Source organism: Calliphora vicina, chromosome 5, assembly GCF_958450345.1.
Source record: "Calliphora vicina chromosome 5, idCalVici1.1, whole genome shotgun sequence".
NCBI classification, from domain to species: domain Eukaryota; kingdom Metazoa; phylum Arthropoda; class Insecta; order Diptera; family Calliphoridae; genus Calliphora; species Calliphora vicina.
In genome coordinates, this window is record NC_088784.1 from 42,913,702 (window position 1) to 42,938,577 (window position 24,876).

The 24,876-nt window shown below is 29.3% G+C and overlaps 1 protein-coding gene across 3 annotated transcripts in view; it reads left to right on the forward strand.

Moving 5' to 3' along the window:
* The window catches only part of Ptp52F (Protein tyrosine phosphatase 52F), a 65,521-nt gene that overhangs the window by 39,186 nt on the left and 1,459 nt on the right, over positions 1 to 24,876 (forward strand). For 2 of the 3 annotated variants that reach the window (XM_065510859.1, XM_065510860.1), the window contains exons 3-18: positions 6,651 to 6,789; positions 7,176 to 7,288; positions 8,520 to 8,789; positions 8,893 to 9,111; positions 9,184 to 9,339; positions 15,262 to 15,555; positions 15,628 to 16,052; positions 16,465 to 16,621; positions 20,703 to 21,020; positions 21,092 to 21,430; positions 21,498 to 21,655; positions 21,716 to 21,962; positions 22,035 to 22,218; positions 24,180 to 24,379; positions 24,455 to 24,525; positions 24,609 to 24,743. In XM_065510859.1, coding sequence (XP_065366931.1) covers positions 6,651 to 6,789; positions 7,176 to 7,288; positions 8,520 to 8,789; positions 8,893 to 9,111; positions 9,184 to 9,339; positions 15,262 to 15,555; positions 15,628 to 16,052; positions 16,465 to 16,621; positions 20,703 to 21,020; positions 21,092 to 21,430; positions 21,498 to 21,655; positions 21,716 to 21,962; positions 22,035 to 22,218; positions 24,180 to 24,379; positions 24,455 to 24,525; positions 24,609 to 24,743 — 3,425 coding nt within the window. The remainder of the gene's footprint in view (positions 1 to 6,650; positions 6,790 to 7,175; positions 7,289 to 8,519; positions 8,790 to 8,892; positions 9,112 to 9,183; positions 9,340 to 15,261; positions 15,556 to 15,627; positions 16,053 to 16,464; positions 16,622 to 20,702; positions 21,021 to 21,091; positions 21,431 to 21,497; positions 21,656 to 21,715; positions 21,963 to 22,034; positions 22,219 to 24,179; positions 24,380 to 24,454; positions 24,526 to 24,608; positions 24,744 to 24,876) is intronic. The other variant, XM_065510861.1, reaches the window with a different exon arrangement.

Consider the following 24,876-nt stretch of genomic DNA (forward strand, 5'->3'; position numbering starts at 1 on the left):
AGAGTTAGTCCTTTTAACATAAAAATAAAGTGTGTACAATTTGATGGTATTATCTACACACAGCCTCATAAGTGAGTAAACACCAGCGAATTTTTTTATTTTTTTAAGATCACGAAAATCATTATAGTCCGACTTAAATCTTTTTTTTTTCAACCGAATTTATTATTCAACCCATTCTCCAACAAACCGACACTTTTAAATTTTAATCGATAGATACATTTCAGGATTTTCATTATCTTGAAAAACATCAAATCATTTTTGGTGTATACTCACTTTTGAGGCTCACTGTATATATATAAAAGAGTAACGTTACTGACTGACTGACTGACTGATTCATCATCGCACAGCCCAAACGGCTGAAGCTATTTAGCTAAATTTTAACTGTGGGTTCCTCCCTCCCCAAAACGATCCGATAAGAAGGGATTTTTGGAAATTCGAACGTTTAGGGGGTAAAAAAGGGTAAAAACGGGTAAATTCGGTAACCTTATATCTTCAAAACTAATAAAGATACAAAAAAACTTAAAATAGCATGTTACTCCATTTAAAAAATAAGCTGACAGGTGTTTCGTACTTTTTGGAAATTTGAAACTTTTAGGGGAGAAAACGGGTAAAAACTGTATTTTGGTACTTTTTTTGCACCCTATGTATCTTTTAAACCAATAAACGTAGAATCAAATTTTAAATCGTATTCTTTAATTAACAAAAAATAAAAAATATAAGTTTGGTACTTTTTGGAAATTCGAACCTTTAAGGGATAAAAATTGTGTTAATTTTTGGTACTTTTTCATAAAATATGTTTTTCTATAATTTGACATAGACATACGAATATTTTATTATGAGCTCCCACCACGTTACAGAAATTTATTTGAATGAAATTGTACCACCTCAATGGGGATAAAAAAGGTACCAAAAAGGGGATAAAATCGGGAAAATACATTATATTTGATATTATTAAGCCAATTTTGATATTTTTTTTAACGTTGGTTCCTGGATTCATACAAAAATTAACTAACAGGGTCTTATTTGGAACTCGAGTACCAAGGTGTATATTGGGCCAAATCCGGGTAAACAGTTTGGTACTTTTTTTAAAACATATTTATTCTTGGGCACATTAACACAGATTTTAATATTTTGATACATGCCTGTAGCTTAAACAATTTTGGCAAAATGGAATATTTTTAAATTTCAAACTTGAAGGGTCTTCAAGTAAGAAAAGGGAAATCGGTACTTTTCTCCTAATGGTACTTTTTTAAAATTTTATATTATTTCAGTTATCGACATTAAAGTTAGCTGATATGTATTTGAGCGAAGTTAGTGTTAGGAATATGGGATAATATTTAGGTACCAAAATGTGTGAACTGTACTATAGGTACTTTTTTGTTCATCTAATGGTACTTTTTGAAATTTCTATAATAATGGACTTAGAAACATGAAATTAAGCATATATGGTCATAAGTGAGTGAGAATTCTAGGGGGAGACTTTTTGGTACTTTTTCTTTATTCTAATGGTACTTTTTGAATTTTCTATAACTATGGACTTAGAAACATGAAATTAAGCATATATGGTCCTAAGTAAGTGATAATTCTAGGGGGAGACTTTTTGGTACTTTTTCTTTATTCTATTGGTACTTTTTGTAATTTTTTCACCAATGAACCTAGAAATATGAAATAAAGCTTATATGGAACCGAGTGAGTGGGAAACCACAAGTGTGGGCTTTTTGGTCCCTTTTCTATATTCTAATGGTACTTTTTTGAATTTTCTTTAACAATGGACTTAGAGACATGAAATTAAGCATATATGGTCCTAAGTGAGTGAGAATTCTAGGGAGAGACTTTTTGGTACTTTTTCTTTATTCGAATGGTACTTTTTGTAATTTCTTCACCAATGAACCTAAAAACATGAAATTAAGACCGGAGTGAGTGGGAATCTACAAGTGACTGCTTTTTGGTACTTTTTCTATATTCGAATGGTACTTTTTGAATTTTCTGTAATAATGGACATAGAAATATGAAGTTAAGCATATGGGGGATTTCATGTCAAGTGAACCAACTTTTGAAATCGATGTCTACCGATCGGGATGAAATTTGCACCAAGGTTAGCTCTATTGGATAGTAACTCAGACACAATTTTTCAACAACATCGGTCGAGAACTCTCTGAGTTATAGGGGGTAAAATTTTGACAATTTGGTCAAACAGGGGTTTTTTCTTATCCATGTAACTTATTACCTATTGTTCTTAGCAAAATGTGTTCCAAATAGTATAGATAGCTATTTCTTCGATCTTTCGAAAAAAAATATTTAAAAAAAAAAATAAAAAATTTTTAATATTTTTTTTCCGAAATCAAAAACTTTTTTGACTTTTTTTTAAAATACGCTATTTTTTTTTATTTTTTTTTTTTCTTAAAATAAAGTTTAGATATTTTCCTTGAACACCTACTTGGTCGCTTAGTGGGATGCGAGTGGGATATCTATCAAAATAAATATTTTGTAACTCAAAACATAAAATTTTTGACTTTTTTTGCAAAATCAAAAACTTTGTTGACTTTTTTTTTTCAAAATGGACCCTTTTTTAATCTTTTTTTTTAGGTCAAACAAAAGCTTAGATATTATCCTTGAAGACCCTTTTGGTCGCTTAGTGGGATGCGAGTGGGATATCTATCAAAATAAATATTTTTTAACTCAAGACTTACAATTTTTGACTTTTTTTTTTGCAAATACGATTTTTTTTCCAAATGGGCCCTTTTTTTAAAATTTTTTTTGTAGTCAAAAGAAAGCTTAGGTCCATTCCTTTAAGATATTTTTAGTCCCTTAGTGGGATGCGAGTAGGATATCTATCAAAATAAATATTTTGTAACGCAAGACATACAATTTTTTAATTTTTTTTTGCAAAATCAAAATTTTTTTCCAATATGGGCCCTTTTTTAATTTTTTTTTTTTGCTCAAAAGAAAGCCTAGGTCCATTCCTTTAAGATATTTTTAGTCCCTTAGTGGGATGCGAGTGGGATATCTATCAAAATAAATATTTTGTAACGCAAGACATACAATTTTTTAATTTTTTTTTGCAAAATCGAAATTTTTTTCCAATATGGGACTTTTTTTTAAAATTTTTTTTTGCTCAAAAGAAAGCTTAGGTCTTTTCCTTTAAGACCTATTTTGTCACTTAGGAAGATGTGAGTAGGGTATCTATTAAAATAAAAATGTTGTAACTCAAGACATTCAATTATTGACTTTTTTTTTGCAAATTCGAATTTTTTTTCAAAATGGGCCCTTTTTTAAAAATTTTTTTTTAGTCAAAAGAAAGCTTAGGTCCATTCCTTTAAGATATTTTAGGTCCCTTAGTGGGATACGAGTGGGATATCTATCAAAATAAATATTTTGTAACTCAAGATATACAATTTTTGATTTTTTGGCAAAATCAAAAACTTTTTTGACTTTTTTTTAAAATGGGCCCTTTTTGTAATTTTTTTTTTTGCTATAAAGAAAGCTTAGGCCTATTCCTTTAAGATGGTTTTGATCGCTTAGTGGGATGCGAGTGGGATATATATCAAAATAAATGTTTTGTAACTCAAGACATACAATTTTTGTGTTAAAACATTTATTTTGATAGATATCCCACTCGCATCCCACTAAGGGACTAAAAATATCTTAAAGGAATGGACCTAGGCTTTCTTTTGAGCAAAAAAAAAAAATTAAAAAAGGGCCCATATTGGAAAAAAATTTTGATTTTGCAAAAAAAAATTAAAAAATTGTATGTCTTGCGTTACAAAATATTTATTTTGATAGATATCCTACTCGCATCCCACTAAGGGACTAAAAATATCTTAAAGGAATGGACCTAAGCTTTCTTTTGACTACAAAACAAATTTTAAAAAAAGGGCCCATTTGGAAAAAAAATCGTATTTGCAAAAAAAAAAGTCAAAAATTGTAAGTCTTGAGTTAAAAAATATTTATTTTGATAGATATCCCACTCGCATCCCACTAAGCGACCAAAAGGGTCTTCAAGGATAATATCTAAGCTTTTGTTTGACCTAAAAAAAAAGATTAAAAAAGGGTCCATTTTGAAAAAAAAAGTCAACAAAGTTTTTGATTTTGCAAAAAAAGTCAAAAATTTTATGTTTTGAGTTACAAAATATTTATTTTGATAGATATCCCACTCGCATCCCACTAAGCGACCAAGTAGGTGTTCAAGGAAAATATCTAAACTTGATTTTAAGAAAAAAAAAAAAATAAAAAAAAATAGCGTATTTTAAAAAAAAGTCAAAAAAGTTTTTGATTTCGGAAAAAAAATATTAAAAATTTTTTATTTTTTTTTTTAAATATTTTTTTTCGAAAGATCGAAGAAATAGCTATCTATACTATTTGGAACACATTTTGCTAAGAACAATAGGTAATAAGTTACATGGATAAGAAAAAACCCCTGTTTGACCAAATTGTCAAAATTTTACCCCCTATAACTCAGAGAGTTCTCGACCGATGTTGTTGAAAAATTGTGTCTGAGTTACTATCCAATAGAGCTAACCTTGGTGCAAATTTCATCCCGATCGGAAGACCTCGATTTCAAAAGTTGGTTCACTTGACATGAAATCCCCCATATATATGGTCCTAAGATAGTGAGAATTCTAGGGGGAGACTTTTTGGTACTTTTTGTTTATTCTAATAGTACTTTTTTGAATTTTCTATAACAATGAACTTAGAAACATGAAATTAAGCATATATGGTCCTAAGTAAGTGAGAATTCTATGGGGAGACTTTGTAGTACTTTTTCTTTATTCGATTGGTACTTTTTGTAATTTCTTCACCAATGAACCTAGAAACATGAAATAAAGCTTATATGAAACCGAGTGAGTGGGAAACTACAAGTGGGTGCTTTTTGGTTCTTTTTGGTACTTTTTCTATATTCTAATGGTACTTTTTGAATTTTCTATAATATAATGGACCTAGAAATATGAAATTAAGCGTATATGGTCCTAAGTGATTGAAAATTCAAGCGGATACCTCATGGTACCTTTTGTTTATTCTAATGGTACTTTTTTTAATTTTGTATAGCAATGGACTTAAAAACATGAAATTAAGCATACATGGTCCTAAGTGAGTTAGAATTCTAGGGGAGACTTTTTGGTACTTTTTCTTTATTCGAATGGTACTTTTTGTCATTTCTACACCAATGAACCTAAAGATATGAAATTAAGCTTATATGGACCCGAGTGAGTGGGAAACCACAAGTGGGGGATTTTTGGTACTTTTTATATATTCTAATGGTACTTTTTTGAATTTCCTATAATAATGGACCTAGAGTTTCCAAAAAATCGAAGAATTTCAAAACCTCGGTTTCGGTTTTAAAAAATTAAAAACCGATCGGTTTCGGGTTTGTGATAATTTATTAAATCTTAAGTATTATAGAAACAAAATTAGTTGATAATATAGGAAATGATATACAAATCTAAAATTCAAACTTGACGGGTTATGGTTTAGAGAATGCGAATTTAAAAGTGATAATCAATGGTAATATTTCCTTATTGCAATGGTACTTTTTGAATATTTTATAATAATAAACCTAAAAATTTAAAATTAGGAACACATTTTGCATTTTCTATAATAATGGACCCAGAAATATGAAATTAGACATTTACAATTAGATTCACAAAGTGAGACTTGATAGTACTATTTCTTTCTTCTAATTGGGGTGGCGAAGCGCACCGGGTCAGCTAGTCAACAATATATTTGCACAAAAAAAAAACTATTTTAAAATTTTCAAGTTTTTTTTTAAGTTGTCTCACATTTTGGTTCATAACTCTATTCCACTGAATCGAATTTTCTGATTTTCAATACCAAACTGCTTAGGAGAACAAAAACATTTTTTTTAGCAATTTTACCTGGATTCTTCTGGATGCTTATTGATAGCGGAGTCGATTAAGCCATGTCCGTCTGTCTGTCTGTCTGTTGAAATCAATTTTCTGAAGACCCCAGATATCTTCGGGATCCAAATCTTCAATAATTTTGTCAGACATGCGTTCGAGAAGTTTGCTATTTAAAATCAGCAAAATAGGTCCACAAATGGCTGAGATATGAGGAAAAAACCAGGACAACCTCGATTTTTTACCTATTTTTTACCTATATCTGGATTACTATGACATTAACATAGACAATATGGATATCTAATGATAGATATTTCGAAGACATTTGCAACGACGTATATAAGACCATAGTAATATATAAAAACATACAATGGGTCAAAATCGGAAAAAAAAAATTTGAAACCGAATTTTTTTTTCACAAAAAAAAAATTTAAAAAAATTTAAAATAACAATTAGAATTTTTTTTTTCCAAAAAATTAAAAAAACAACTTTGGAAAAAAAAAAATTTTGTTTACCTAAAAATATTTAAAATTTTTATTTTGAAGTATAATTTGGTGAAGGGTATATAAGATTCGGCACAGCCGAATATACTTACTTGTTTTTTTCGTTATTTAGTTATTCAATATTTTTGTGTTGGAACACCGATGTCCCCGTGTTCGTCAAAGGGTTATTCTATATATTATAAACATATACAGTCAGTAATTTGTAAGAACATGAGTATTTAATAATCATAAAATTTTAGTTTTATTTCTTTTAGAAAATGCTTTTAACAATTTTTTCTTTCTCATTTTTTAGATGATATCGAAATACAAGTGGAAAAGACCCCAAATAGTTTGACGTTTGCTGTAGTTGACAAAGAAAAATATGAATTACAAAATGTAACATGCAGAAATATAAAAAATGTTGAAACCGTTGGAAATGATAATCATATTTGGTAAGAATTCATTTAATACCCATATTGAGTAGGTTTGAAACATGTTGTTTACCAGACTGAATGTCCGATAACATGCGAACTAGTACGAATATTAAAGATAATATTAACGATCCACTTTTCAAATCAAGTAAATTTTTAAATATTTGAAATTAATTTAAAAGAAATAAACATTTTCACCATACAAATTGTGGAATGCTCCCAGAAATAATTGTTTATACTCCATATTCTACATCTCTGGTTATTGTTTATCGTAACAAAATACTGACAGTTCTAATATAAAAATCATATTCTTTGGAAGTATATCGTTACGAAAGACTATAACAGATATTAAGAAAGTGGGGATATGTTTAATTGTTATTCTTAATCATCACTTTTAATTATTCTAGTTTAGGTCTTGATCCATGTTCCACGTATCTGGCTGTGCTAACAATAAAACAATTAAATGAAGAAAATCAACAAATGATTGAAATAACAAGGGACGAAAAAACTGAATACGAAGGTATTTATTGGATATACGAAAATTATTTCGAATTGAATATCCAACATGGATTGAAAACTACTTGTCCACAAAAACATAGATAGTGTTACGTTTTAACCTTTTCAAAACGTTAGTTTATTTCTTTTAAATAAACCGGATACTTTTGATTGCAAATAAAAGCCGTTTAGTAGTTTAAAAATTGTAACAACTCTTTATTTATTCAAAATGTACAACAACCACAGAATTAAGTAGCCACTCAATGTTTTTTATACACGTTTATAAATTCTCAGAAATACAGACACAATTTATAATGTACACGAATTTACTTGAAAAACACAACACACTTTAAGGCACTCAGTTGATGTTTATTCGAAAAGCGTCTCTGATAAACTCACTAACCACTGCAACATCTGCCACTATTTATAACACTGCATTACCATCTAGAAAGCTCTATTTCTACAATGTTCTTTAACTGAATATTCGAATTCGAATATATGCGTTCCAAGAAAAATTATGATTTTATTGGAAATAAAACAGAAAAATATAGCTAAAACTCAAGTCAATATCGGATACTCAAGCCAATATCGGATATTCTGTTCCAAAGTGAAGCGTATCCCAGAGAGTGCGTTCTGCATCGATCGAAACAAATATTAATCAGACGAGGAACGATCTGGACTATAAAGTGGGTGAGGAAAAACGTCTCAACCACTTCCTTCTAAATACTTTTTAACAGGCATTGTACCATGGAATATTACGGTTTCATATCTGACCGCATATTCAGGGAGTTTTACTTTAATTGATCACTTCAAACAAATCCCTGTAATGGTTTGGTCAGATTTCTGCCCCGCATAATAGATAGGAACCTTTTGATCCCACCAAATAGAGCTTTGGTGTTGATTCGACTGGTTAGGCGGGCTTTACGCATACGATATCTTATGCTTCGGGTTATTGCAGTGGATCCATTTTTCATCTCAAGTAATGATTCTGTGTAAAAATGATTTTCTGTTCTAACGTCCAAACATCATTTCGGTCTCTCGGCTTCAATTCGTATGGTACCCAATTTCCCTGCTTTTGGATGAATCCTGCTGCATGAAGGTGAAGGGTATAAAAACCGCGTTCAAAAGATATGCCATCTATTGAAAATCCCGCATTTTTAAGTCATACAACCAATAAAATTTTTCATATGGACAAATATATTTCAATCGATGTATTACACATATTTTTTTTTAATAATAATATTATGTTTCGACAGAACCGGTAGTGTTGATTGATAATATAGCGACAGCGACTGAATCCATAAATATTACTTGGACAACTGAATATCGTACATGTGTTCTTAATTACCAAGTTGAAGCGGTGACAGCTGGTAATACGTTTCAGTCCACTTTAGCGAATGATATAAATTTTCAACTATTTGAATCATTAAGTCCCTGTCGGGAATATACAATTACATTAAAAACATATAATGTAAACAGTACGCTGATTTCAACACAAACAAATATAAGCACGACCGAATATGAAGGTGAGTTGATATCTGTGTGATAGATCCATGCTATAATTAAAAAACAAAAGTCCAGTAATCATTTGTTGTCGATATAGATTATACATTAACGTATCATTTTCAGAACCGGGAAATGTAACCCTAAGTATCGTTCCTTATGAAAATGCTCAAATTAAAGTGACATGGGGACCGTTGACACATACGACTTGTGTTAAGTATTATTACTTGAAATGGTTTATTAAAGATTGCAATGCGACCGAGGCAAACACTTCCAATATCAACAATCACTTGGATGATTCCGGCGAAGGCGGTAATGGCACCACACCTTTACCAGATGAAAATAGTAATGCAAATATTAAAAATGTAGACATCACTACTGTAACACGACCAACATATTTTTATATTCTGATTTCAGATACACAATGCGAGTGGCACGCAAATCTTACAGAGGCAGCTACAAACGATTATGTAATCGGTGGTTTGGAGGGATGCGAGGATTATGGATTTCAAATCTATATAAACAGTAATGAAACCATCAAATCGGAGCAAACATTTGTATCACCTGAACAAGGTATGTATGTAGTTGCAGTCTAAAAATTCATTAGCTTCCCAGCAGTTCTGCATTGTCTATGTTTTGGCAGTCGCATCGTCCGCCAAGTTGCACCTTTTATCAGAAGCAAAGCAGAAAATGCTTATGCAACATAAACATTATGAGAAACAAAAAAAATAATATTTTTGAGAATAACTGTTATTAGGCATCGCAAAAACAAACAAAAATCGAAAATCAAAGTTATAAGCAACGATAAAAAATATATATTAGCGGTACACTATCTTGTGCATTTGTATTGTAAATTTATGCAATGGTGTATATTTTGTTAGTGTAAAGTAAAAATTCAATGGATATACAATAGGTATGTTCGGTAATTCCAGTAAAAAATATCCAGTAACTTTATTTTAGAGAGTAAAAATAAATTACTCTCAATCTGAAAAATAACCTAAAAAAGTACGCGAACAACAATTTGTAAAAATAAGTTGTATTTCATTATACATAAATCAATTTAAAACGTTTGTTTTATGTTATTTTACATCTTTTCTTTGCAAAACTTATAAATTGTATTAATTTTCAACTATTTCGTTTTGTTTACATTTGCAACCATATGTTTAAAACATATTTTTTATATTGATATTTTTTACTGGACATTTTTTGTATCATGTTCCCTATTTACTAGGGTATTCAATTAATCGGGTTTCTGGTTTAATCGGTTAATCGAGCAAATAATTAATCGGGGTTTAGATTTAGTCGGTTAATAATCAGTTAATTTTAAATTATTCGATTAACCGAATAATTTATATTTAAATGTTAAACTGAAACTAAATCACGAATTTTGTGTACTTATTGAAGTATTTTATTAATAAAAAGAACAAAAACATAAAAAATAAACAAAACATAACAATTCAACCAAAAAGTAAATAATTTTCTTTAGTTTTAATAAAACTCGATTTGGAAAAAACTCTCACGCTGATTGTAGATGTTCGAGAAATCAAAAGTAAGACAAGATAAAGAATATCCAATTTGTCAGTTATTTTTTTAGTTTTTTCTAAGAATATAAAATCCGCCATTATACCATTGGAGTCCTTTTTGGACTTTTTAGATTTTAAATACTACTTTCAGTAGTGTCTCCAGTTTCGTCTATTATTATGTTCTCATCCGACAATTACATGTAAATTAAATATATTAGTTATTATAATACTCACTAAACATATTTCTTGAATGTTCGAAAAAATATGTAATTTTACTTTGACATTTGTATTTGAATTAAAATGGAAAATTAAAAACAAAAAAATTGTGTTAAAGTGCAAAAAAAATAAATTTCGGTTAATCGGTTAACCGACACAAATTAATCGGTTTATTCGTTATTTGAAAATCGGCAATTTGGAATTATTCGAACAGTTAAACGACCAAAATTAATCGGTTAACCGATTGAATACCCTACTATTTACGAACTGTCACTTTTAACATTCTTTTGCTCTCTCGTTACAAGTTTTTAAAAGTAAACGAACGGAATCCCGTAACTTCCAGTGATAATTTGTACAAATTATTACAAATTATCAAGTACGCGAACACAACTAATGATGCAAGACCATTTGCACAAGATTGTGAATTGGGCTATTATGAATAATTTTCATTGAAAATAACTATTAGTTAATACAATATAACAATTATGGCCAGAGTTTCGTGTTCGGTTTTAACCGAAACCGCGGTTTTTCTAGGCCTAAAACCGAAACCGAAATCGACAATTATTCTTCGGATTTCACTTTTAATTTATTTTCATTAAAAAAATTCGAAATTTTATTTAACCTAGATATGCCGACTGTACTACATGTAGTTCTTGTTTACAGGATACGTCACGTTTATCAAAATACCATTTTTTGTTTTTCACATACTTAGTATTCAACACTACCTCATGGGAGATTGTGTGATTGCATTATTTTTTGCTACTATTTTTGAGTTATTGAATTTTTAGTTTGTGATATTTTCAAAATTCCCATATTTAGTCATTATGGACATATCTTGTTTGTACTAAAATTATAATTTTGTACATTTACAAGTGAATAAATACTATACTTTTTTGGAATTTATATTTATGAAGAGTAGCTTGATTGGTATATGCATGAATGTTTCATTATTGCGTTTTAGTTTTTTTGTTGTGACCCCAAAGTCCTATATATAGGACGACTTAAAAAACCACTTTTTTCAATAAATTTTTAAAAAACTTTAATTGCACTGTTTTTTATTTCTCATTTGCTTCCAAAATAATATAAAAGTACTTTTAAAATGATCAAGCACAAGCCGTCGGCATATCTGGGTTAAAAACAATAATGCAAAATTTTTTTTACAAAGATTTAGTTATTTTCAAATATCCGATAAAATTGATTCATTGTAAAGTGAATTCTATCTCATTTGAAATGTATTATTAGAATAAAAAAAGGACCATAAATACACACATTTTGAATTCCCACTCACCATCATGATTCTGTGTCCACTAAAGAAAGGTAACACTAAAGTTACATTTGGTTAATTTTAATTCATTCAGAATCATGTGTCCCTAGCAATTTTGCTTGAACCCCCGCACAGTGCCAGATTTGAGTAATCTAGAGGGACTAAAGTCTAATTTTAAAAACTGGTAAAGATAATTCAATGATTTTTGAAACTCAGTTTTCCTACGATTTGATACATTTTTGGAGGAAAAATTGAGGTGGTCGTGACAATATTACGCCCATCTCCCATACAAATGTTAAAATAAAAATTTTGATGTTATTTTTGCTAATGTTTGTAATGTGCAAAAATATTGTCCTAACGTCCACCTCAGAGTATACCAATCTGCTCAGAATCACCTTCTGAGTGTATTTAGCGATGACCGTCCGTCCGTCAGTCCATCCATGTAAACCTTGTAATTAGAGATGCCAAACGGGGAATCCCGTTCCCGAAAATACCGGGGTTTTCGGGATTTCCTAACTCCCGAAGCCCGGGATTGTTTAATTTTAAATCCCGGTGTTTTCGGGATTTTCCATATCCCGTTTTTCATAAATAAATAGGGGATATTGTCATTTTTGTGTGCCTTTTTCATGCATTTTGACATTCTACATGCCCGAATATCGCAAAGTGATGTGCAAAAACGTAATCTACGAAAAATTCTAAGAAAATTTCCCCAAGAAACTATGTGTCTAAAATCAAAACCTAGCTCCCGCTGAGAGGCTTCAAAATACACAGTTAAGAAATTTTGATTTTAGTCGCTTTTTATTGCTTATTTTGATATGAAAGTTTATAAAAATGTATACCAATGTATAAAGGAAATTTAGTTCTTAACATAGTTCTAATTATTTAAATCGGATGAAAATTGTAAAAGTTATTCAACTTTTCATTGACACCTTTTTTTACTATTTTCTACCCCAGCGCATATGAATAAAAAAAAATTATTAGTACACAGAAAAAAATTACGACAAATCAATTTTCATATTAATTACCACATTCGTCAATACAATTATTTTTTTAATTGAAAGGGCACCAACAACTGATTTTGTAGATACAAAAAATATTTTTGTTACTTAAAATTGTTAACTCTCAACAATATATTTTAATAACGATTTTGTGAAATTAAACAATAAATTTGTTAATAGTCAACAGTAAAATGTTAACAATAGAATTGTAACATTGAATAATTATATTGTTACTAATTAATTATATATATCTGCAATAGCTTTTTTCTATTAATTAAAAATGCAAATTGATGGTTTTAATTGTTTTTTTTTATTATTATAAGCAAATTTACAATTTATTATAAGAATTACATACATACAAATTACATTACATACATATAAATTGAAAATATACATAAAGTTAAAGCACGCATATTTTACCATTTTCTCACCTTTTTAACCAGTTATATGACCATCCCCTTTCACGAATGGTTATACAGATTCATCCATTATTGTTCTTAAACGAGTTCCTTCTACACTCGACGCATTTGATGATGAAAGAGTCCACTGAAATCCTGTTGAAAAATAGTTTTTTATATAAAATCGATGTCCATTTTTTGCCTATTGCTATATTATAGATACAGATTCTACTTACCATCTGGAATACTCCAATTCCTTTATAATTTATAAAAGAAAACATATTTCTTATGAAAAAAAATGTACATATATATTTTTCTTTAATTTTTATTTTCTTGACACATTTATTTTTGTTTCTTTCAATATAATATTCCTATTGAATTTTAATAACTGAAATTGTTAATAAATATCTAAAAGAAATTGTTGATATGAGTATTAGAATAACATATTGAATTAAAAAATTATTGAACATTTAAATCATATTTCAAACAAATTTTTTTAATTACTTAATAACTGTTACAATTTTTTTCTGTGTACAATTTTTAATTTACGAAGTAATTTTTTCGAACTTTTTTTGAAAATGTTTAATAACTTTTGCAAATATAAACCGATTTTTACAAGTAATGTCTCATTTATGTATACATAAAATTGTCTTTAAAACACTGTGCAGAGTTAAATCTTAAATCATTATGTCTCTTGGCGGGAGCTAGGTTTTAATTTTAGACCCATACTTTCTTTTGGAAATTTTCTTAGAATTATGTGTAGATTCCAATTTTGCTATACGCCTGTCACGTTTTTTCTTATCTCATCTCAATTGACCCACCCTAATATACATACTTTATTGTTATTTCTTCTTATATAGTGTCTAATAAAAATTAATTGCTAAATAAAAAATTTACCTTCAATTGTAAAGACATAATTATGTACTCTTCTTTCTTATAATTTTCGGGATTTTAGATTTCCCCGGGTAGGGATTTCGGGATTCTTTACCAAATTCCGAACCCCGGGATTTTCAAAAATCAGTCCCGATTAGCATATGTACTTGTAATCAAACTACAGGTCGCAATTTCAAAGATAATACAACAAAATTTGGTGCAAGCTTTTATATTGCCCAAAGGTCGACGCTTATTCAATTTTATTACAATCGGTTCATTATTTCTCCTAGCCACCAATTTCAGCACAAATAAGTTTTATATAAGCCGAACTCGCACCACCAAATGTTGTGCCGATCGGTCCATAATAAGTCATAGCTCCCTTATAAGGCCCACTTCTGAAAATCACTTTAACTAGCATAAATCTCTTAAAAATATCGGTATTACAATTAAATTTAACAGAAATAAGTATATACATATATGCAAAAGTCATTTCAACAAATTTTATTACGATCGGTCCATAATTGGTCATAGCTCCCATGTGAGGCCCACTTCCGAAAATCAGCAGCAACGGCTCCCAGACTTTATGGACTTTCTAAAATTCATAAACAAAAGTCTACAACTTTGTCGTTTCCAGTACTTATATTTCCACATATAAAATCAAAAACACGGTCATGTCTTTTTGCTTTTTTTTCTACTATCGTATATATTCTTAATAAAATCCTAAAAAAAAACCTCTATTGATTGGGCAATAAATCATATCGGAACTTTTATAAATATTAGAAAAATTAGAATAATATAGATAGCTTTATAAAAGCCAACAAAATTTTTGTATGCATTTTGCTTTGCATGTGGCCTTGGATAATTAATATTGAAGGGAATCGCAGATGGTCACCGGTGAAAATAATTTTTAACATTTGGAAGTTAAAATACATCGCTGCTGGAAATTTACTAAGCATTATCTAAGAACGAGTTTAATATGAAAGAGCTTGTTTGCCAAATGCAAAAGTTGAGAACCTAGTAAATAATATATCTAGACGTATAAAAGGTTCAACTATAACTATGAACTTTCTAATTAAATGGTGGTCTTTCAAATGCTATTCAGAATTCTATTTGTTTATGTTGTTTTGTTAATGTGATATTAAGTTTGTAGGATATTACTATAACAGTGGCACTTGAAATCACCACTGTACATCAAATCACATATGATATTTATTTATTTTTAGTACCCAGCGCCGTTTCAATTATATCGACTGATATTGGAAACTCTTATATTTCACTAAGTTGGAATCCACCAATTCATCATCGAAAATGTGTTAAAGATTATCATGTTGAAATAAAAGGACCTCAGCAAAGACCGGCATTTCTACCGACGCCGAAGAACACCTACACCGAAGATACATATACCATATTTGATGATTTAGATCCGTGTGGTAAATACAACTACACCATTACTCCTCGCTCTAGAAATGAATCCCTGGGTGAAGCGTTTTCTGAAAAATTTGAAACTCTCGAAGGAAGTAAGTAGAACTTAATAGTTAAGTACAACGTTGAAGAAATGAAGTATAAATTTGGATTTTCATCGATTTAAGGACCGTCGGCTGTGCAATATGTTACGATCGTTTCTCGACCTTTAACTTTAAATATTTCATGGGAACCTCCCGCGTATGCAGATTTGTGTTTGAATGTTTACCGCTTATGCGGATGGGATGATGAGAACAATTTTATTCCACAATTTGATAAATCTACCCCAAATACATCTATATTCATTGAAGGCCTAAAATCGTGCATGACATATACAATTCAAATAATTCCAACTACAAAGTCAATGGATGGTGAGCTTTTGCATATTGAAGAAGAAACTTCCTCCATGGTAGCTTCAGCTCCTGAAGTCCAAATGATGGGTGTCTATCCCGAAAGGTTTGCAATTAGTGCACGTGAAACAGATGTAAATAACAAATGTGCAACAATATTTGCGCGAATTATTTGTTTAGCCCGTACACCAGCACCAATTACGGTAAGTAGATACTCATATCAATTTAAACCTGTTAAGATTGATGAAATATTTCACTAAGTATAAAGATTAATATTAATAAACATTTTCATACTGATTTTAAATATCAATATAATTTCATAACATACTTGCCCAATTCACAATTAATTGTATGTCATAAATATTTTTCAAACAAATTTTTCGAAACAAAAACAAAACATTAATAAAAAAATACGACATACAACGATACAACGCTACGACACCAATTGTGAATTGGGCAACTATATTTTTGGTTTGTGATCTAAGATCAAATAAACATTCGCTCAAAGTTTTTATATCGTCAAATATTTACACGATCTGACCATTCATTAAGACAATTGTTTCAATAACGAAACACATGTTTAATTAACTTTATGCTTTTGTATTTTCATCTTAGGTTGCAGAGAAATACGTCAAAGGTCAATTGGTAATTCTTTTTAATGCCGAAATAGGACCTCTATCACCTTTTACCGAATATGTGTGCAACACTTCATTCTTTAATATTGCCGGTTGGTCTGCTAATAAGACATTTGTGCAAAAGACTGAATCCTACTGTAAGTTTTGACACTGTAATATACCTGTAACTATTTGTATTTAGACTTATAACTATTTAAATTAGAGTTTCGAAACCGATAATTATTCTTCGGTTTTAACTTTTAATCTATTTTCAGTAGAAAAATTCATAATTTAGAAATGCAAAACAAACTTGTTCATCCAATTTCTCTAAAAACAAATCGATGCAAAAATATTCATTCTTTTTAATACTAAATTTGATTTATAAACCTTTGATAAGTTTAAAAATTGTTTATGAATAAGACCTTTAGTTATTTTCAAATATCCGATAAAAGTATGAAGTACTAGCTGACCCGGCACGCTTCGCCACCCCAATTAGAAAAAAGAAATAGTAGTCTCCCTCTCTGAATTAATACTAATTCTGGATAACATGTCTCTAGATTCATGTTTATTGGTTCATTGTAATGTGGATTCTAGCTCATACGAAACTAATAGTTTTTGTCCTTGATTCTTTCTTTACTCAAAAGCATATCAGCCAACTATTATGTTTATACAATAAGTAAAATTATTTAATCGAATAAAAAGTTACCATTAGAAGAAAAAGTACCAATTTTCCACACTTGAACCCCCACCAAGTTTGAAATCATAGTAATTTCCTGATTCTATGTTCAATATTATAGAAAATTCAAAAAGTACCATTTTGAAGAACGAAAAATTACTCTTTAGTTTGGTTTAGTTAACCTTTTTTGATATCATAATACCATTGAGACCCATATTCTTGATTATTTCTTTACTGAAAAGCATATTGCCAACTTTAATGTATATAAGCTAACTAATTTAATATATTAAAAAAGTACAATTAAAAGAAAATGTACCAATTTTCCTTTATCCTCTTGAACATCAACTGATTTTGTTATCTCTTTGCGGTTGGGTGGTTAGTTTACTAACCACATTTTCTATAGTCTTTAAAACATAGTTTATTGGCATCTATTGCCATTTTGCTAAACAATTATATTTTTTGAAGTCATCGTTTATGATTTTTTCCAAAACTTTGCAGTCAGGGTGCTCTGGTTAGATAAATATGCACAGAAAAAAGTTTCAACATAAATATTATGATTCGAATTCATTGATTTCAATTCATAACATTTATAAATAATTTCTTAAATAGTATGATTTTTTTAATATTTTATGTTTTGAAATAAAATCTAGAAGGCTTGAAAAATATAATTTCAATTTCATTTTTATTTTTATGTTGTTCAAAAATGTTTGAAATTTTTCATGGAAAATTTTTAGTTTTTTTATGATTTTCAGCTACAAAATGATATAAAAAGCGCGAAAAATATTAAATTGATTTAAGAGGATGAAATGCTTTTATATTTATAAATGTTTTATTATGTTTAATGATAATTTTTAAGTTTCAGATATTCTCCTTTTTATCTTAAAATATTGGCCAATATATGGCTATTATGCAAATATTTTTGCACTAATTCATTATATAATACAATTATAATGCAATTTATTAAAAAAATTAAGTAAAAAAAGCAAAAATGTCCGTCATGTAAAATTTTATAATATTTATGAACATGTTCTTATTTTGAATGAAATAAGTTTGGGAAAAAAAGTCAAGTTCGATTAATAATATTTATTACAAAATTCATTCCAATTATGAATTTCTTTTTTCTGTGTGTATATTAATTTGAAAATATTGTAAAAATCAGTTTTTTTAAGAGACTTTCACGCATTCAATAAAAAAGAACAGAGTGTTTATTGTTCATCGAATTCAGTATTACTTTGATATTTCGGTTGTTTGGTCAGAAAATTTTGTCAAAAATATTTGATTTCAAAAAATTTATACGAAACAAAAATTTTTGTCATAGTTATTTTTAATGCCTGGCGGTTGGTAAACTAACCACTTCATTCCACAAAAAACCTTGGAATGGGGTGGTTTTTTCATGTTTTGATTAATTTTTTCTTACTTTTTATAATAAACTAACCTTGATTAAAGTAAAAATTCAATTGTTTTGATTTTAAACTTATACACAAAAAAGCGTAGCTGAAAGAGTTAAAATTAATAATACAAAGATTTAGTTTATCATGAAGACATTTAATTCTTTTATGAGCAAAATATAAAAAAAAGTACATACATATGTATTAATAATATAATTTTTGGACAAATAGCTACAAATATTTTACTTTGGCTAAATTCAGCCTTTTCGAAATTGAAAACAAAATGTTTTACGAAACACTTAATAATAAATAACACTGTCCAACAAATTGAGACTTTTTGATTGGAACAGAATAGCGACCCTATAATTCTGAAAGGGTATGTTGAGTAGATAGTCCAGCTGGTCTGATTTTTTTTTTACAGTGGGTCAACGTTTTAATTTTTTGATCGAAGCGAGCATTATACTAACTGAAAAAAATGTTGTAAGTTCATATCTGAGATAATTTTTATGGTCAGAGTTATATTGTGGGATTTTATTAGGATAATTTTTGTAGAAGATCTTAACACTCTAGCTCCTCTCTTTAGGGGTCAATTTGGCCCTTTTTTTGGGAAAATCCAAAAATAGTCCTTTCAAAAAGGACATTTAAGTATTCAAACATTTTACGAACATTTTTGCCCTAAAAAAAACAGTGGGGGTCACCAAAGATACAAAAGTTGTAAATAAAGCTCAATTGTGAACGTAAAAAATACTGCCATTTTACATGTTCCAACTTTGAATGCTTGTAACTTTTTATAGGGACGACATAACATTGGTGATATTTTAAAAAACTAAAAAAAAGATCGAACAAAATTAAAAAAAAAAAAAAATAAACCTAAATAACTCTTGACCTAAGACTGATAATTTACATATCGAACTCGTTCAACAATACTGTATTAACTCAATATTTTTAAAAATTCACTTTTTGCAAGAAATCAACTAACAACATCAATATCTACTACTGAAAAAATTTCAACGTATTCCGATTACTCTTTCATCTTGAAAACCACATTTGAGACCATTTTCGTGATAATTAGTGACTACCTTGTATCAACAAAAAGGTAATATTTTGAGTTAATACAAAAATTTAAATAGAAACACATCGTATATTTTCATAAAAAATGTATTATTTTGAATTGAGCCTTTATTCAAGTTAAAAATAATCAAATTGTTTTATTTAAATTTGGTAGTACTTTGAGTTGTTACTGTTTTGTTGATAAAATAGTATAAAAAAATATCGAGAAGTTCCAGAAAAATTTTGAGTTAATACAGTATTTTTGAACGAGTGCGATATGTATGCATATTTTTTGTAGATCTTCTCTAGGACTATTTATATTTTAAATATCAGCTTATTCGGATCATAAATAGATTTTTTGTGATTTTTTTAAAAAATGTGTGGCGTGTAATTTTTCTAATTAAGAGTAAAGAGCTTTATTTACAACTTTGGTATCCCACTAAAATTTTTCTGCAAAAATTTTCGTAGAATATTTGAATCCTTAAATGTCCTTTTTGAAAGGACTTTTTTTGATTTCCTCAAAAAAAGGGTCAAATTGACCCCTACAGAGAGGGTTAAGATCTTCCACAAAAATTATCCCCATAAAATTCCATAATATAACTCTCACCATAACAATTCTCTCAGATAATAACTTACAACATTTTTTCAGTTATTATAATGCTCCCTTCCATAAAAAAATTAAACACTGTAAAAAAAATTCAGACCAGCTGGACTATAAGTTTATTCTACAAAAATGATATACTCAACATGCTCTTTCAGAATTATAGGGTTACTATTCTGTTCCAATCAAAAAGTCTCAATTTGTTGGACAGTGTAATTATTATAAACTGATGTTGTTGATTGGCAGCGGCTGGGAATCGAACCCAGGACGCAAATACCATATCAATGATCAGACGTGCTAACCAATTTTTGATTTAGGATTAAGTTTTAAAATTAGTTAACGTTAATGGTCATATCATTGTAAAGGATAAAATCAAAGGTTTATGAATAGCATCTAGAACTATTTTAAACAAAATACAAACCTTTGCGAAGCTAAGAGTGGAAAATTTATTCTGAAATGCTTTGGAATAACCCTAAAATTGAGTTAAATTGATACCGTTACTAATAATCTAACTACTTGAACAGTTCCTAACAAACCACAGCAGCTGAGCGTTAAAACCCAAACAAATTCTTCACTATCATTCACATGGACTCCTCCGGTTTATCCAAATGGCATTATTAGTTTATATATTTTGTATTTTCAATATGTGGAGGCAGGATATAGTATTCCGAGCAGATGCACCGGCTATTCATCCGATCCTGTTAGTCGAGAATCATCGGTGTTGGAATTATTATTTAATGATTTAAGACCTTACACCAGATACAGTATACAAGTAGCAGCTAAGAATGAGTTTGGCATTGGGGAGTATACAGCGCCAAATGTAGTTACCACTAAACCGTGGGGTAAGAATGATTAACATTTCATATAAATAATTAGCTTTGAAATAGATTTACTTATTTCTCTAATCCAACAGTTTCCGATCCAATAACAAATTTAAAATCATCGCCAAATGGTCCGTCCGAAACAGATTCCGACTATAAGGCGTATGTGATTTTAAGCTGGTACTTACCTTGCAAATCGAATGGTATCATTGAATATTTTATGTTAGAATTTACGGGAGGTCGTACAGATTACGATACCGTGCACTTCCAAAGAGAATTTAAAGCAGAATTTACAAATGATGGAGTTATTACATTCAATGAGACAAATTTAAGACCCGAATACAGTTACGATGTTTCAGTTTCTGTGAAAACAAAAGATGTTGATATTTTCAGTGTAGCTGTAAAAGATAAATTTGAGGCACCAGCTGGAAGTAAGTTGGCTTAAACTCACCTATTGGTTTTGTTGTATTCATTTTAATAATTTGAAACCATTCTCAGTTCCTTTTAAACTGGAGATCGCCGATATAAATAAATCGCGTGTTGAGGCCTATGAAAATAGTAATCCATCTAAAACGGCCATAGTACGTTTCCCTGCTGATATCTTAGAATCCGACTCGGGAACAATTATGTATGTGGCATTATTATTGTCACAAAAGGTAAGGATTAATATTTTTCGAATATTAACATTGTCGACTTTACAAAAATATCTTTTCAAGGATTGCGATAAAGTACAACTGAAATATGGTGCAATGAATACAATTTTAGAATGGCCTACAACAAAATCATGGAACAATGTTTATGAGGATAAAAATTCAGATTGCATTACACAATACCAAACCACTCAGGCACACTGGAACCCACGTTCTAGGAGATCTGCATCAAGTACCGAAATAGAGTTTGTGATTGGAACTGAAGATTGTATTGGCTCATCTAGTGCATATTGTAATGGTCCTCTCAAGCCAGGTAATTTTAAAGCAAAATTTATTCACGTCTAATGACGGTTCTAAATAATAATCGTAATCTTTATTGTTTCAGATACCGAGTACAGTTTAGTTATTCGTTTGTTTACGAAGTCGGGATACAATGATGCCGCTGTACTGGAATTTAGAACAGATGCTTTAATTGAATTGACCATTATATTAGCAAGTGTTTCCAGTTGTTTGTTATTGGCTTTTGTAGCTGGCTTTGTCTATCTATGGGTGACAAAACGAATTAAATGGTACTTACATTCATACAGTGTCGGTCAAAACAAATTAGACAAATATTGCTTCTATACTATTTATGTAGGGAAAATTTAACTAAGACACACAAAATGATAAAAATAAAAAACTGAATAAAACAGTAAAACATCTAATAAGAATTCTGTTGAAGTTTGCGAGACTAAATCGTCGCGCAAACCCTACAGAAAACGTTTGGGAAGTAGTAAATAGAAAGGTAAATAAGGAATTGGTAAATCGAGATCGAGAGACTAACAAGTTGTATCAAGCTATAGACATGCTCATCTATTCCAAGGATAACAATAGATAACACAGGTCAACAGCAAAAAAAGGCTTCACTAACCACTATATAGATTTGATGCATCATGGTTACCTAAGTACAAAAATAGTAAATTTTTTGAATTCTATGAATATATTTTTTTTTAATTCTTTTTTTTTTAAAATTAAGAAATTTTTTAAATGTTTCTCCACAGAATTTATGATAACTCAAAAAGGGTTAGTCCGATATTATTGAAGTAAACGTAGAAAAATTCAAATTTATAATAACAAATTGAAGCAAAAAATATATTTTTTACGTGAAAATATAAAATTTTTGTGTTTTAAAAACTCATGAAAAATCGAAAACGGCAACAAAATGAGATATCGAAGATAAAAATCGATTAATTCTTTTCGAATTTATTCACAATTAAGTGAATTCGCTCATTTTCACAAAATTTAACTTTTTTGTTTGATATAAATAAAATTGAGTAGTTAATGTTCTTCTTTCGATTGATTGAATTTTGAAAACATTTTCACGTAAAAATTATATGTTTTGCTTCAATTTGTTATTATAACTCCGAAACTACTTAGCCGATTAAAACGCAATATATAACCGGATTAAAGGTTATGTAAATTTTAACTTTCTTAAGTTTACTTCAATAATATCGGACTAACCTTTTTTGAGTTATCATAAATAATGTGGAGAAACATTTAAAAAAATTCACAATTTTAGAAAAAAAAATTTTTAAAAAAATCTATTCTTAAAATTTAAAAATTTTACAATTTTTATACTAGTGGAACCACAATACATCAAAATTGTGTAGTGGTTTAAAAAGCCTCCAACATTTTTTCGATTTTATTGCCCTGTGTAATCTAATATATTTTGTCGTATGGATTTTTTATTTTTTATATTTGGCCAATTCACAATCGCGTTGTAAATTGTTTGTCATAAATATTATTCAAATTAAATTTTTCGAAACAAAAACAAAATATAATTAATAAAAAAATTACGACATACAGCGATACAACGCTACGACACCGATTGTGAATTGGGCAATTGTTTTTATATTGAAATTAAATTTCTTTGGTAATAATACTGAGGATGTATTTTTATTTCATAGTGCATTTGTTGTTTTTAAAATCTTTACTTTCTCGAATTTTGTACAATATGTTTTGACCGATATATATCATAAGTTTGTGATTCCTTTTGTAATTTCTACATTTTTCATTTGCGACCCCACAAAGTCGCAAAGTCGTTATATGTATATAGCGGTGTCGATATAACCATATCCGTCTGTACGTTGAATCCGTAGCTCCCGTATAACATACATACATAGATAGAGCATCAATATATGCGCTACAGACTCGGTTCGGTTGCTATTTAAAATCGGCGCACAAATGGCTGACAAACCTCAATTTTTTACCTATTTTTGATCTATATCTGGATTACTATTTCCTTTATAACGTCATAGTAAGTCGTACCTACAATACAATGGGTCATAATATGAGAAAAATGTTTTTTAACGCGAGTTTTTTTCACAATAAAAATTCATTTTGCCTTAACATTTTTTCACTAATAAGTACAATTAAAAAAATGTACCTAAAAATATTTTTAATTTTTATTTTAAAGTATAATTTGGCTTACTTGTTTACTCTTGATTTGTTGATAATTTATTAATGCATTTTATTTTTTAATTCTTGGAAGGCAACGTGAATCCTGTCATGGCATAGAGGACTCATTTGGTGATATAATAGCTAAAAACTTTGCTATTTTCTATCGTGATCTTTCGAAGCCAGACAAAATTGCACGCGAATTCAAAGAGTTAACGGCCGTTGCTTTGGATCTAAGTTACTCCGCTTCTGAAATGGGTTACAACAAAAATCGTTATGCCGACATTTTCCCATGTAAATATGACAATATTATCATTAAATATATGTAAGTATATTAATTTTCTTCAACTGTATTTTATTCTGCTTTAGATGATAAAAATCGCGTCATTTTGGATATCGATGCGGATGGATCCGATTATATCAATGCTTCGTTTATAGATGTAAGTTTAGCATAATACAGTTATTCGCAAGATTTCGAAGCATCATACTAAATAAATACTTTGAATATCTTCGGTTTTTTTAGGGCTATAGGAGGCGTAAAGAGTATATTGCAACTCAAGGCCCTAAGCCAGAAAGCACTAAAGATTTCTGGCGTATGGTGTTGCAACATAATGTTAGAGTTATTGTGATGGTCACCCAGTTTCGAGAAGGCGATCTTGTAAGTATTAAAAATAACGGCCGTATTCAGAAAAGCGTAAAACAAGTTTATAAAACATTGTTTGGCAAAATTTTATAAAATTTTACTCATAAAAGTATATGAATTTCAAAATAGGCTCGACCTAAAGTAGGAT